This window comes from Scyliorhinus canicula, chromosome 6 (assembly GCF_902713615.1).
Source record: "Scyliorhinus canicula chromosome 6, sScyCan1.1, whole genome shotgun sequence".
Classification (NCBI taxonomy): Eukaryota; Metazoa; Chordata; class Chondrichthyes; order Carcharhiniformes; family Scyliorhinidae; genus Scyliorhinus; species Scyliorhinus canicula.
In genome coordinates this window covers 28,041,472-28,056,584 of record NC_052151.1, presented here as the reverse complement: position 1 = coordinate 28,056,584, position 15,113 = coordinate 28,041,472, and the positions used below count along the sequence as shown (strand labels likewise).

General features: G+C 49.0%; 1 protein-coding gene across 2 annotated transcripts in view; it reads right to left on the bottom strand.

Annotated features, from left to right (window-relative positions):
• Nucleotides 1-15,113, bottom strand: part of LOC119967056 (TOG array regulator of axonemal microtubules protein 2-like) — a 147,001-nt gene that overhangs the window by 59,225 nt on the left and 72,663 nt on the right. For both annotated transcript variants that reach the window (XM_038799084.1, XM_038799085.1), the window contains exons 6-8: nt 9,927-10,171; nt 4,277-4,452; nt 1,642-1,715 (exon numbers count right to left, since the gene is read on the bottom strand). In XM_038799084.1, the coding sequence (XP_038655012.1) occupies nt 1,642-1,715; nt 4,277-4,452; nt 9,927-10,171 (495 nt within the window). The remainder of the gene's footprint in view (nt 1-1,641; nt 1,716-4,276; nt 4,453-9,926; nt 10,172-15,113) is intronic.

Sequence of the window (15,113 nt, the reverse complement as noted above, 5' to 3'; positions counted from 1 at the left end):
CTAGAGGGTCTGAGCTATGAGGAGAGATTGGATAGACGGGATCTGTTTTCGTGAAGGTTGAGAGGGGCCCTAATAGAGGGGTACATGATTATGAGGGGCAGAGATAGGGTGGGTAGAAAGGCACATTCTCCATTAGTAGAGCGGTCAATAACCAGGGGGCATAGATTTAAGGTAAAAGGTAGAAGACTAAGATGGGAGCTGAGGAGAAACCTTTTCATTCAGAGTGTGGTGGGAGTCTGGAACTCACTGCCTGAGAGGGTGGTTGAGTCAGAAACTCTCAGAATATTTAAGAAGTATTTAAATATTCACGTACACTGCTATAACCTCCAGGGCAATGGCCTAAGCGCTGGGAAATTAGATTAGTATCGTCAGATCTTTGTTTGCTGGTGTGGGCATGATGGGCCACATTTCCTCCTTCTGTGCTGTAGTTGTCATTGAATCTGTGGAGAAATGCGGGATTCTCCCCTAACCAGTGGAGCCGGCCGTACCGGCGCCGAGGAGTGGCATGAACCACTCCGGCGCCGGGCCGCCCGGAAGGGCGGAATCCTCCACACCGTCAGGGGCTTGGCGCCACGCCAGCCGCTTGGCGTCACACCAACCGGCACCGAAGGGCTTGGCGTCGCACCAACTGGCGCTGACGGGCCTCCGCTGGTCGGCGGGAGTTGGCGCATGCGCGGGAGCGTCTGCGTGTACTGGCATCATCCCAGCACATGGCAGGGAGGTTCTTCTCGGCGCCGGCCATGGCGGACCGTTACACGACCCGGCGCAGAGGGATAGAGTGTCCCCACGGCACACAGGCCCGCCCGGGAATCGGTGGGCCCCGATCGCGGGCACGGCCAATGTGCCCACCTTCCCCGGGGCTAGATGCCCCTGTGCCCCCCCGAGGACACCGCAGGCCGCCCACAAAGCCAGGTCCCGCCGGTAAGGACCTGGTGTATTTCACACCGGCGGGACTCACCGAAAATGGGTGGCCACTCGGCCCATTGCGGGCCGGAGAATTGCTGGGGGGGGGGGGCCACTGCCAACGGCCCACAACCGGCGCACCACGACTCCCGCCCCCGCCGAAAAACTGGCATTGGAGAATCCGGCAGCCGGCGTCGAGACGGCGGGGCGGGATACACGCCCCTCCCCCCCCCCCCTCCCAGCGATTCTCCGGCCCGGCGGCGGGTTGGAGAATCCCGTCCACCACACCTTTTCATTCCCAATTATTAAATGTGTCCATAATGAGCAGCCAATTCAGAAAGTCAGCTTAACACCCTGGCAGCAAGGTGAAATTCTGTGCCAGAGTATCTCGGAAGACATGGAGGATCCCACAATGTGTGTTTGCCTCCTTCCCTCATTCAGAGTGGAGGGCAGCAGTTCTAGGGATGATGGAACAAAAGAAAATACATCTTTGGGATTCCCTCGCCCAGAGGTCTGTGCTTGCTTAGCCAACGAGTATGTTCAAGGCTGCGATTGATAAACTTTTGGAAACTATTACATTTACCCGATATGGAGAAAGGATGGGAAAGTGGTCCTGAAGTAAAAGATCAATCATGAATTTATCTAATGGCAGCAGAGACTCAAGGGGCTGTTTAACATCTTCCTGCTGCTACCTCTTATGTTCTTATGTCGAAGTGTAATGAAAAAAGGAAGTCCTACCTGAACGTGCTGGCTCCTGCTCATCAGAGCCTGAGCTAGGCCCCTGGCTGACTGGATCTGTCTCCAAAGTAGGCCTAAAGAAACAAAATAGCTTCACTCTAATTTGTGTGCAAGGAAGTGGAAATATACAAGTGTTACACAAGTGCACTCACCCTCAATCTGAACAAAATGTACATTTTTGTAAATGAACAAGAGATACAAAGCAAGAAAAAAAGAAAATGAGACAGTGTGTGAGGAAAAAAAAATTCTAGACTGGAAATGACCATAACCTTTCAGTCCCTGACCATAATCTTTCAGTCGCCGGCCATAATATTTCCATCTTCCCAAGACTCAGGGACCAGCACCAGGGACCCGGGTTCAATTCCGACCTCGGGTGATTGTTTGTGGGGCGTTTGTACTTTCTCCCCGTGTCTGCGTGGGTTTCCTCCGGGTGCTCCGGTTTCCTCCCACAGGCCAGAAATATGCAGGTTAGGTGGATTGGCCATGCTAAATTGCCCCTAAGTGTCCAAAAGGTCAGGTGGGGTTATGGGGATAGGGCAGGGCATTGGGCCTAGGTAGGGTGCTCATTCGGTGGATTGGTGCTAACTCGATGGGCCAAATGGCCTCTTTCTGGGATTCTATGATTCAGTGCCACACAGCTGAGTTGTGAGAAACATTATAGCTCATGGAATAAAAGGGACAATAGCAACGTGGATGCAAATAGGCTGAGTAATAGGAAACAGGAAGTAATAGTTAATGGTTATTTTTCGGGCTGAAGAAAGGTTTGTAGTGGTTTTGGGATCCTTGCTTTTTCTGATATATATTAATGATCTTGGTGAGTAGGGGACAATTTCAAAGTTTACGATGGTGCAAATCTGGAAAACATTATCTGAGAGGCAGGCAGTGTAAAGATTCAGAAGGATATAGACAAGTTGGTGGAGAGGGCAGAGAGGTGGCAGATGAAGTTCAATGCGGAGAAGTGTGAGATGATTCATTTGGTAGGAAGAACATGGAGAGATAATATAAAATAAGGGGTAAAAGTCTTAAAGGGGTGCAGGAATAGAGGGACGTGGGTGTATATGCGGATTGATCATTAAAGGTGGCAGGGCAGTGGTGAGAGTAGTTAATAAACCATGTAGTATCCTGGGCTTTATTAACAGGGGCATGGATTACAGGAGCCAGGTGGTTCTTGCTGAACTTGTACAAGACACTAGTTAGACTTCAGCTGGAATATTGTGTGAAGTTCCAGGTGTCACACTATAGCAAGGACGTGAATACATTGGAGAGAGAGCAGAACAAGAATGGTTCCAGGGCTGAGAAACTTCAGTGATGAAATGAAAATGAAATGAAAATCGCTTATTGTCACGAGTAGGCTTCAAATGAAGGATGAGGATAGGTTGGAGAGGTTCGGACTGTTCTTGGAGAGAAAAAGGCTGAGGGGAGGTTTGTTGGAGATGTTCAAAACCATGAGGGGCGACACAGAGTAGATGGGGAGAAACTGTTCCCACTCGTTAAAGGATCAAGGGCGGAGGGCACGGATTTAAAGTGATTTGCAAAAGAAGCAAATGTGATGGCAGAAAAAAAGCCTTTTTCACACAGTAGGTGGTTCGGATGGGAAATGCACTGACTGGAAGTATGGTGGAGGCAGGTTCAATCGAAGCATTCCCCCTCCCATTCAATTTAGCCCTGGGCTATATTAACCTGCGAGAAACCTATTGCCATTGGGAAGGATGAAGAACCAGAAAACTCTGATTTACATTATAGGCACAGAATCAAAAGCAACATAAGGACGTCCCGAAAGACGTGCTGTCAGGTGAATTGGACATTCTGAATTCTCCCTCTGTGTGCCTGAACAGGTGCCGGGAGTGTGGCGATGAGGGGATTTCACAGGAACTTCATTACAGTCTTAATATAAGCCTACTTTTGACAATAATAAAGATTTTTTTTAAATTTAAAACATTTTTTACACAGTGAGTTGTTAGGATCAGGAATACACTGCCTGAGAGCATGGGCACGGGGTTGGGGGGCATGGGGGAGGTGGAGGGGTGGATGAGGAGTGGGACTAGCTAAATCGCTCTTCCTGCAGACCAGGGGGGAGATGAGTAATTTTAAGTCGCATCTGAGCCTTAAATCAATGCATATTCTGGCCACTCCCTCTTTGTCAGCTCTGTCTGAGCAGCTGCCACCATGTGCTGGTTGAAATGTCGCCTGGCTCCGAATGCTTTAAAGTCTCCAAGTACAGGACTAATGAAGTGGCATCGACTGTCGTCCTTAGCAGTGTCACTCAGGGAGGCCAGGGTGTGTACACTAAAAATGTTTGAATTGTGGCAGTGAAGGGGCAGTGTCGCTCCGAGGTTGGCATTAGGTCAGGAGGTGGCCGAGGGTGGTGGGCGTTGTAACTATTCCTGCCAAACCCGATCCCAGGGCACTGGTTGGAGCAAATCGTGGCAGAATGTTCCAGTTCCCAATGAACGCAGTCCTAACCTTGAGGATCACAAACATTGATTGGTGGAGGGAGAATGCCTGTTTGCAAGTCACCTTGCTGGGAAGACAGCAGAGCACTAGGGTTGGGGCAGGGTTACCTCACACAATACATGCAGTAACAGGAAACCCTGAATGAAGTGAAAAGACAGACAACTCTTCCTCAGTCCCTTACCCTGTCAGGTGGGAGGTCTGCACCAGGACCTCTGGTTGCTCGGGTCTGAATAGCTGCGGATGGAAGGTATTCATGTCTGAACTCGGCAGCTTAAAGGAAGACTGAAATAAACTGGCGCCCAATAATTTCCGCTTCTTCTCAGCGCTGCTCCTCAGTTGCTGCAAGGAGATCTTAACCTAGAAAATGAAGAAGGAATAATGGACATCCAGACCACAGGACTGAAATTTAAATAAAGGATTCAGATGGTTTATACATAGAATAATGGATACCTGGGAGTGATTACAGACTGGAATCTAATCGAGGGGTTCAGGTGGTTTATATTTAGAATAATGGATATCTGGGAGAGATTACAGACTGGAATCTAATCGAGGGGTTCAGATGGTTTATATATAGAATAATGGATATCTGGGAGTGATTACAGACTGGAATCTAATCGAGGGGTTCAGATGGTTTATACATAGAATAATGGATACCTGGGAGTGATTACAGAATGGAATCTAATCGAGGGGTTCAGATGGTTTATATCTAGAATAATGGATACCTGGGAGTGATTACAGACTGGAATCTAATCGAGGGGTTCAGATGGTTTATATATAGAATAATGGATACCTGGGAGTGATTACAGACTGGAATCTAATCGAGGGGTTCAGGTGGTTTATATATGGACTAATGGATATCTGGGAGAGATTACAGACTGGAATCTAATCGAGGGGTTCAGATGGTTTATATATAGAATAATGGATATCTGGGAGTGATTACAGACTGGAATCTAATCGAGGGGTTCAGATGGTTTATATATAGAATAATGGATATCTGGGAGTGATTGCAGGCTGGAATCTAATCGAGGGGTTCAGATGGTTTATATATAGAATAATGGATCCCTGGGACTGATTACAGACTGGAATCTAATCGAGGGGTTCAGATGGTTTATATATAGAATAATGGATATCTGGGAGTGATTACAGACTGGAATCTAATCGAGGGGTTCAGATGGTTTATATATAGAATAATGGATATCTGGGAGTGATTACAGTCTGGAATCTAATCGAGTGGTTCAGATGGTTTATATATAGAATAATGGATACCTGGGAGTGATTACAAACTGGAGTCTAATCGAGGGGTTCAGATGGTTTATATATAGAATAATGGATACCTGGGAGTGATTACAGACTGGAATCTAATCAAGGGGTTCAGATGGGGTATTATTGTCCCCTGAAATTTTGTATTGTCGACCCTGCAAAGTTCTCCTTACTAACGACTGGGAGCTTGTGCCAAAGTTGGGAGAGCTGTCTCACAGACTAGTCATGTTACAGCCTGTCATAGTCACACTCACGGAATTATACCTTACAGATACTGTTCCAGGCACCACCATCTACATTTCTGGATATGGCCTGTCTCACCGGCATGATGGACCCAGCAGAGATGGTGGCGCAGTGGTATAGAGTTGGGAGGGATTTGCCCTGGGAGTCCTGAACGTCGATTCTGGACCCCATGAAGTCTCATGGCTTCAGGTTAAACATGGGCAAGGAAACCTCCTACTGATTACTACGTACCGGCCACCATCTGCTGGTGAATCTGTACTCCTCCATGTTGAACACCACTTGGAGGAAGCACTTAGGGTGGCAAGGATAGAGAATGGAATCTGGATGGGGTACTGCAATGTCCTTCACCAAGAGTGGCTCGGTAGTGCCACCACAGACCGAGCTGGCTGGGTCCTAAAGGACATAGCTGCTAGGCTGGGACTGCAGCAGCTGGTGAGGGAACCAACAAGAGGGAAAAATATACTTGACCTCATCCTCACCAATCTGCCTGCTGCAGGTGCATCTGTCATGACAGTATCGGTAGGGGTGACCACTGCACAGTCCTTGTGGAGACAAAGTCTTCATGTTGAGTATACCCTCCATCGTGGTGATGGGGCTACCGCTGTGCTAAATAGGATAAACTTCAAACAGATCCAGCAACTCAAGACTGGGCAGCCATGAGGTGGTGTGGCGCTGAGGTGCAGAATTGTATTCAACCACAATCTGTAATCTTACGGCCCGGCATATCCCCGACTCTACCATTACCAGGGATCAACCCTGGTTCAATGAAGAGTGCAGGAGACCATGCCAGGAGCAACACCAGGCATACTGAAAAATGAGATGTCAACCTGCTGAAGGACTACTTGTGTGCCAAACAGCATAATCAGCAAGTGATGGACAGTTAAGCGATTCCATAATGAACGCATCAGATCTAAGCTCTGCAGTCCATTCATATCCAGCCGTGAATAGTGGTGGACAATTAAACAACTCACTGGAGGAGGAGATTCCAAAAGTATCCCCATCCTCAGTGATGGAGGAGCCCAGCACATCGACACAAAAGACAAGGCTGAGGCATTCATCAGCCAAAAGTGCCGAGTGGATGATCCTTCTCGGCCTCCTCCAGAGGTCCCCAGCATTCCAGGTGTCAATCTTCAGCCAATCCCTTTGATATCAAGAAATGGCTGAAGGCACTGGTTACTGCAAAGGCTCTGGGCCCTGATAATATTCCGGTAATAGTACTGAAGACTTGTGCTTCAGAACTTGCCGCGCTGCTAGCCAAGCTGTTCCAGTACAGCTACAACATTGGCATCTATCCGGTGTGGTATGCTATATTAGGGGTATGGCGGTACCTAGGTGGGATGTACCTTATACTGTAGTATGAGTGGTAGAACCTGCCTGCTGGTTCCGCCCAGCAGGCGGAGCATAAGAGTCTGTGTTTCACCCACAGCAGTCATTCTGTACCGGAGCTGCTGGGGTAACTACTTGTTCATTAAAGCCATCAATTGGACTACAATCTCGCTTCAGTAGTGATTGATCGTGCATCACCCGGCAATGGGGAAAATTACCTGAGTGTCCTGTACACAAAAACAGGACCAATCCAACCCAGCCAATTACCGCCCATCTGTCTACTATTCTGATCCAACACCAGGCCCCAAACAGTGGGTCGGATACTGGACCAAAACTCCAATATTTTAGTTTATTTGAAAGACTGTGCGGAAAGAATGATTCGCCCCAGGAGTGATTGCATGAAGAAATAGGGCTTGGTTATTTTTAAAACAAAACTTTGTTATGACTAACAATATTAACTTTAACTTCACATCTGGAAAGAACAGCTCACAATTTACACCTTTATCACTACTATTCAATTTTTCATTAAACAGCAAGTAAAGAAACATACAGATTTCAATCTATCTATTGTGGGAGAATTATGGACTCAGCGTCAGGCAGATCAGAATGCAACTCCTCTCTCCTAAGCTTCTCCACCAGCTGTCTTTGCAATGGTGCACGGCCAATCCAACTACCCTGCACATCTTTGAGTTGTGGGAATGAGACCTCTGCAGACACGGGGAGAATGTTCAAACTCCACAAGGACAGTGACCCAGAGCCAGGATTGAACCTGGGACCTCGACGTTGTGTCGTACCACCACAAGTCATACACCATCCTGATTTGGAACTAAATCACTTCCGTGTCACTGGGTCAAAATCCTGGAACTTCCTTCTATCAGCAGAGTAGGTTGTGGCCATCTAAAATGGCTGCCTGCAAAGGGTAATGGGAGTTGTGGTCAAGCTGGGACACAGACACTGCTTAGCCCCTGTGTATTGTGCAAAGGAAAAAACAGACCGAACTGAAACCTGCACCTGTTAAAGGTCAATCACCGATTTCCCCAGGACAGTAGACTCAAATCAAGGAATAGCAACAGTAGCAGACTCCCCGGCGCCACCTCCCCTTATTTGGAAAGGCATATGCACTTGGGTGTGCAACGACTGAGACCCGCCCAGCCATCAAGGTACCCACCCCTAATTGGCCAGTATCGATCAGAGTGATTGAGACTCTATCGATCCATTGGACCCTGAGTTAACCCCGTCCAAAAGGGCATGAAAGAGGAGACGGATAAGAAGCCCTGCGCACTAGGGATTGGTCTGTTTTGGGATTGGCCTGTGCCCACACCAATTGCAGCATAACGACCAGACAAGTTCAAGACCATGATCGCTACCTGAGAGGGACGAGCTGCAGCCGAGACGAACCTGACGATTTCCAGCCGACACACTCAGATAAAGGCCTTGGGCGGAATTCTCCGCAAGGCCCGATGCCATCGTGAAACCCAGAGAGGTTCAAGATGGCGTCGGAAGCCTCTCCCGGCCCCCTATTCTCCCCTCCCCGGGGGGGATAGGAGGGCCGTACCGGGAAACGCGGCTGCCGGGCCATGTCCCTGGCTTCAAGGCCCGGTGCGCCAAGAATGACGCCACGGCGGCGCCTAATGACGTCAGCCGTGCATGCATGTGTTGGACAGCTCAAACCCGCACATACGCGGTTGCCACCTTTCCCCTCAGCCGCCCCGCAAGACGTGGTGGCTTGATCTTGCGAGGCGGCGGAGGGGAAAGGGTGCGTCCCCTTGAGACGCCGGCCCGACGATCGGTGGGCACCGATCGCGGGCCCGTCCCCTCCCGAGCACGGTCGTGGTGCTCGATCCCCGATCCGCCCCCCACAGGCCCCACACTTACCTGGCGCACCATGTTCACGACGGCAGCGACCAGGTGTGGTTGCCGCCGTTGTGAACAGGCCGGGAACGGCAGGCCGCTCGGCCCATCCGGGCCGGAGAATCCGCGTTTCTCCGAGCGGCGTGTCACAAAACCGGACACGCCATTTTGGGGGGGGTGGGAGAATAGCGGGAGGTGCGGGAGCGGATCTCCCGCTATTCTCCCACCCACCGTGGTTGCGGAGAATCGCGGCCCTTATCTACCCACACAGAGCCGGTCATCCAGAAGTTAAATAAAGGTCATCTTAGTTGATAGGTGTAGTTTAATACATAGCCGCGTGTATTATTGCACAGAGAGATAAGTCTTGTGTTTAATACTAAACTGTCTTTTGAACTAACATACTGGCTGTGTGGTCATTTGGTAAATACAAGAAACGTCCTTGTGGCTTGTAGTTTGCTAATAAACTGGCAACAAGGTGTACCTACAGCAGGTGGACTGCAGCGGTTCAAGAAGGCGCCTCGCCACAACATTCTAAAGGGCAATTAGGGATGGGCAATAAATGCTGGCCTAGCCAGCGACGCCCACATCCCATGAACAAAGCATTGGGCTTGATTCAACTAAATGGGAACAAAGTCGCACAGCGAGTACGCTTCGCTGCATATTTCCCGCCGCTCAGAGGAGACATTCTCTCAATACCTTACAGGCATTTCTGAATAGAACATATTGTACTTGTGGACACAGATGGCAGTGTTGCGGGCAAACTGACCTGAAGCAGTGATGGCTCTATTTTAAATGTTCAGCTGGAATAAAGTTGATGAGAAAGTGCCTTCATGTTGAAATGCCGTCCCTGTTACTTACCTTTTACTGTAGCCTTCCCACAGCTGAAAGGTCTCTGATTGGCCCTCCATCTCTGTGAGCCTGTCGCTGCTCTCAGTTAAACAGGGAGCCTTTCCCAGAAACAGTTCCAGCTCCCGTTTCCTGTTCCTGGAGGGAAAAATCCAGCCCCATGCACGCAGAACGTGTGAAAAGTCTCCCCTTAATCCTACCTCACCTCTTGACCTGCCCGAAAGTTTGTTACTAAACAATTGCCTATCTGTGGTTCTTGCACAAAACTGGAAATTTTGATTAACATTTGGTTTCATTTCGAATACCTCCTCAGGAACTGTGACAGGTTTGGTATGTCTCTCTCCAGCTTCTGTACTTGGACAGCCTGCCAGATCGCCAGTAGAAGCCTCTTCGCTCTTGTCGTTAGAGGGCAGATCCTTGTCGAGGGCACCGTTGGTTTGCGAACTGACCCTCTTCTCGATGGGTGGGATGGGCCTCATGGCCTTCAAGAGTCGCTGCGAGGCAGATCGAGAGAGAGGCGGCTTCAGGGGAAGTATCGTCTCAAACGGACCTGACAGAGAAATGAAATGAAATGAAAATCGCTTATTGTCACGAGTAGGCTTCAAATGAAGTTACTGTGAAAAGCCCCTAGTCGCCACATTCCAGCGCCTGTTCGGGGAGGCTGTTACAGGAATCACAAGTCAAGGCCGGTCATTCTAAATGATATCAATTAGCAGCTTCCAATGCAAGAGGTTACAGTGTTCCCACCTTAAACAGTTCTGGACTGTTCCAGAAATTTCTAACATGCAAACGAGACCAAACAAAAAAACAATTTTAAAATTCAATATTTTTACCACACACATTTGTAGTTTCCAAGAGGCGAAGCCATTAATTTTTAAGATTTTCAATGGGTCAAGTCATGCATAATGGCCTGTTGCTTTATTAATGTGAAAAACGACCTGCACGTTTCGGGGACTACAGGGTCAACCAGTGCCTCGATTTTTAAATTCTAAACCAAGTTTTTAAATTCTTCCACAGTCTCACTCCTCCTGATCTCTGTAATCTCCTCCAGTCCCACAAGCTAGCGAGATATCTGCTCATCTAATTCTGGCGCCTTGGGCAGCCTCAATTTTAATCACTTCACCATGGGTAGCTGGGCCATCAGCTGCCATGGGCCTAAGCTTTGGAATTTCTTCCCTAAACCTCACCACTTCTCTGTCTCTCTTTGTCTCCTCAAAACTTCCCTCTTGGACCAAGCTTTTAGTCATCTGTCCTAATGTCTACCTATGTGGCTCAAAATCACATTCTATTTAATGACTCTCCCATGAAGTGTGTTGGGATATATTACTTTGATAAAGGTGCCAGATAAATGTAAGCTCTTGTGTTGATTGAGAGATGCAATGCCTGTTGCAAACCTGCTGATCTGAACTTGCTGGTCAATTTAACATCTTTCCATATAGACTTTGGAATGCCACAGATCGTACAAATTCTTTAAATTCTATACATTCTTCCTTTTAAAGAATATATTCCATTCACTATTGCAAGTTATTATTGAATCTGCTGTCACCGCATTTTCAAGCAGTGCATACCAGATCTCAAAAACTCACATATTAATAAAAATGTCCTCCTCATCTCCCCGCTATAGCTGTTTTGCCAGCTTTGCTTTCGTAAAGGCTCTAAGACAATAATGGGGGAAGATCAGCAGAGCGAGATGAGTGAGATAGCTCTTTCAGAGACAGTACAGGCACCTTGGGCTGAATGGTCTCTTTCTGTGCTGGAAGACGACGGGCGCTATTCAGAGGCCTCGTCCCGTCTGACTTGGTGTTGGGACGAGGTTGTTATTCGCAACATACGAAGCATCTCGTGAGATTCCATGGAATCTCGCGACACGTCACGATCTGGAACTTAGTGGGCGAGCCATTTGACACATTTAAATATGCGCTTGCCCAATTCACCGGGGCTTGGAATTCACCAGCCTTGCCAGCGAGGCCTCAACCAGATGTCATTTGGTTCTGATCCACAAAGCCACAAACCAGTCATGATGGCATCTTGGGGGAGGGGGGGGGGGGGGGGGGGGAGAGGGGGGGGGGGGGGGTGGGTGGTCTCACTGGGGAGTTGAAGCCCCCATGTGGTTGGGGCAGGACTGAGTGGCACCCTGCCACCCCCGCCCCCTTGGGCAGCTCGGCACTCCCAGCCTGACACTTTGGCACTGCCATGCGGGCAGCCTGCCAGTGCCACCCTCACACTGCCAGTGTGCCTAGGTGACACTGCCAGGCTAGCGGGAGCACTGCCAGGATGCAGGCTGACAATGCCAAGGTGCCCAGTTGCCAGGTTGCCCATGCCAGGCGCCAGGCCCGTGGAGGGCCTTGCCCATAAGAGGTGGAGCGAGGGGTGGCTCAAGATCCCCGGAAGAGATATATTGGGTGAAGTGGCGGGGGGAGGGTGTTTCCTTTTCTGTTTCTGACCCCAAATAACTGTATGCGTTCAACCCAATCTTCATAATATACCTTGGTGAGACTGAGAGAGTTATCACTGCCAGAATGAGGCCATTCGAGCCACCAGGTTCATGCCAACTTTCTATGGAGCAATCTAGATACACCTGCCCCATTCTATCCCCATAGACCTGCAACTTTATCTGCACAAGTGTCCACCTTACTTTCTTTGCTAACCATTGATCATCTCTGCCACCTCCATCTGGGTGGGCAGCAAGTTCCAGGCTATTATCATTCGCTGCATTAAAAGAATGTTCTTCCTCATAGTCCCCAATGCGTCTTAAATCTTAAGCCAGTGTCCCCCAAGTCCAACTGCACCATCAGTTAATGGGAAGAAACCTGCCATGAGTCATAGAATCCTCAATTGTATTCTTTTTTTTCCCAAATCTGCTCCCCCTATTTAACTTCTCCTATTTAATAGCCCACGTTCTGTCACAGAGTAACCGTCTCCATCCCCACCCAGGAGAGACCAGGAGTGTGCCTTACACGACACTGGGGAGAATTCTCTCGCTCACCTTTGAAATGGTACACCCACCTCAGAAGATGGACCAGCCCTTCGTTTGACATCTCAACCAAGACGCACAAACTTCTCCAGTGTCGCTCTCCCTCAATACTGCCAGCCAAGCAACTGCTCAAGTATCCCTGCCCGGGACCCGAACCCACAACCTTCCAATTCACAGGCGAGAGGTGCTGCAGACTGCGCCACGACTACACTGACACACGGCCACCTGCCATATGCAGCCCCGTACACCCAGTACTGGAATCTGAAACGTTTGGCTGGAAACCGCCTCCGATGATCTTAGCCAGCCGCAGCTGCCAACGTGGCCTCGCGCCAGGGCTGGCAGTTGCTGGAGCGTTACAGTCCTGAGAGGAATTAACGTCATGCTTTACTGAGGCAATTGTGCTGTCTTCCCATAAAATCTATTGTGAAGCAAACAAAGAAAATCAAAATCAAAGAGAGTACCAGCTTTATACCCTCTGAGGGGGAAAGCAGCGTTTATAGAATCCATACATTGCAGAAGGAGGCCGTTCGGCCCATCGAGTCTTCACTGACGCTCCGAAAGAGCACTCTACCGAGAACCACACTCCCACCTAGCCCGCCCTATCCCCGTAACCCCATAACCTAACCTGCACATCCATGGACACTAAGGGGAAATTTATCATGGCAATCATGGCATCTTTGGGCTGTGGAGGAAACCAGAGCACCTGGAGGAAACCCACGCAGACACGGGGAGAACGTGCAGACTCCGCACAGGCAAGGCCAGAATTAGAAGACAATGGCGCAGTGCTAATTTCACTGGAGCAGAAGCCCAGGCTAAAGCACTGTTGATACAGGTTCAAATCCCACCACAGCAGGTAAAGGAACTAACATTTATGTGGGCAGCACGGTAGCATAGTGGTTAGCACTATGGCTTCACAGCGCCAGGGTCCCAGGTTCGATTCCCAGCTTGGGTCACCGCCTGTGTGGAGTCTGCACGTTCACCCCGCGTCTGCGTGGGTTTCCTCCGGGTGCTCCGGTTTCCTCCCACAAGTAATGAAAGACGTGCTGTTAGGTAATCTGGACATTCTGAATTCTCCCTCAGTGTACCTGATCAGGTGACTAGGGGCTTTTCACAGTAACTTTATTGCAGTGTTAATGTGAGCCTACTTGTGGCAATGAAGATTATTATTATGAACCCGGGTCACTGGCACTTTGAGGTAGTAGTGCTAACCTCTGTGCCGTTGTCCTGCCCATTATGCCACCGTGCTGCCCGTGGAGGATGAAGACTTAGAATTTTCCTCCCTTTGAATGAATAGGGAAATAAAATGAACCCTCTCCTTTGAAACCAATTGCTTTATACAGTTGAGTTGGGCACAGATGGAGGTAGGGTTGCCAATCCTCCAGGAATGGCCTGGAGTGTCCAGGAATTGAAGATTAATCCTCAGGATATTTCTGTGCGCAACCCTGGAAGAAAATTCGTCAGGACATTCAAAAAGATTGGTTTGGTTTGTCATTTTCTTTGAATTTTTTTCCTTTACCAGATATAAAAATATTGTTAATGCCTTGCACTGATTGCTTTCCAAAGCAGTTTACAGCCAAATAATTATTATTGTAGGAAACACTTCAACCAATTTGCAAATGATAAGTTTCTGCAAACAGAAGTGATTGTCTTTCTCGCTTTGAAAAAAAATCAATTACATTTCAATCAGTTAATTTGCATTATCTGAAATAAAGGCACTTATTTCGTAACCTGTTCAAGGGTGTGAACATCGCTGGCTAGGGGAGCGTTTATTGTCCATCACTCGAGAATGTGGTGCTGAGCTGCCATCTTGAATCGTTGCAGTCCATACGGTGTAGGTACATTCACTGTGCTGTCAGGGAGGGAGTTCCAGGATTTTGACCCAGTGACAGTGAAGGAACGGCGATATATTTCCAACTGAGGATGATGTGTGGCTTGGGAGGGGAACTTGCAGGTGGTGGTGTTCCCATCTAGCTGCTGGCCTTGTCCTTCAGGGTGGTAGAGGTCTCAGGTTTGGAATGTTCTCTCTCTAAGGAGACTTGGCGAGTTGTGGCCGTGAATCTTGAGGAGACTGCCGCTGTGCATCGGTGGTGGAGGGAGTACATTTTTAAGGTGGTGGAATGGGCGCCAATCAAGTGGGTGTTTAACCCCGGGTGGTGCCATACTTCTTGAATGTTGTACCAGCTGCACTCACCCAGGCAAGTGGAGAGTATTGCATCACACTACTGACTTGTGCCTTGTTGATGGTGCATTAAGAAGTCTTAAAACGGGCAGCACGGTGGCACAGTGGGTTAGCCCTGCTGCCTCACGGCGCCGAGGCCCCAGGTGCGACCCTGGCTCAGTCCGTGTGGAGTTTGCACATTCTCCCCGTGTCTGCGTGGGTTTCACTCCCACAACCCAAAAATGTGCAGGGTAGGTGGATTGGCCACAGTAAAGTTGCCCCTTAATTGGAAAAAATGAATTGGGTATTCTAAATGTAAATAAAAGAAGTCTGACAACACCAGGTTAAAGTCCAACAAGT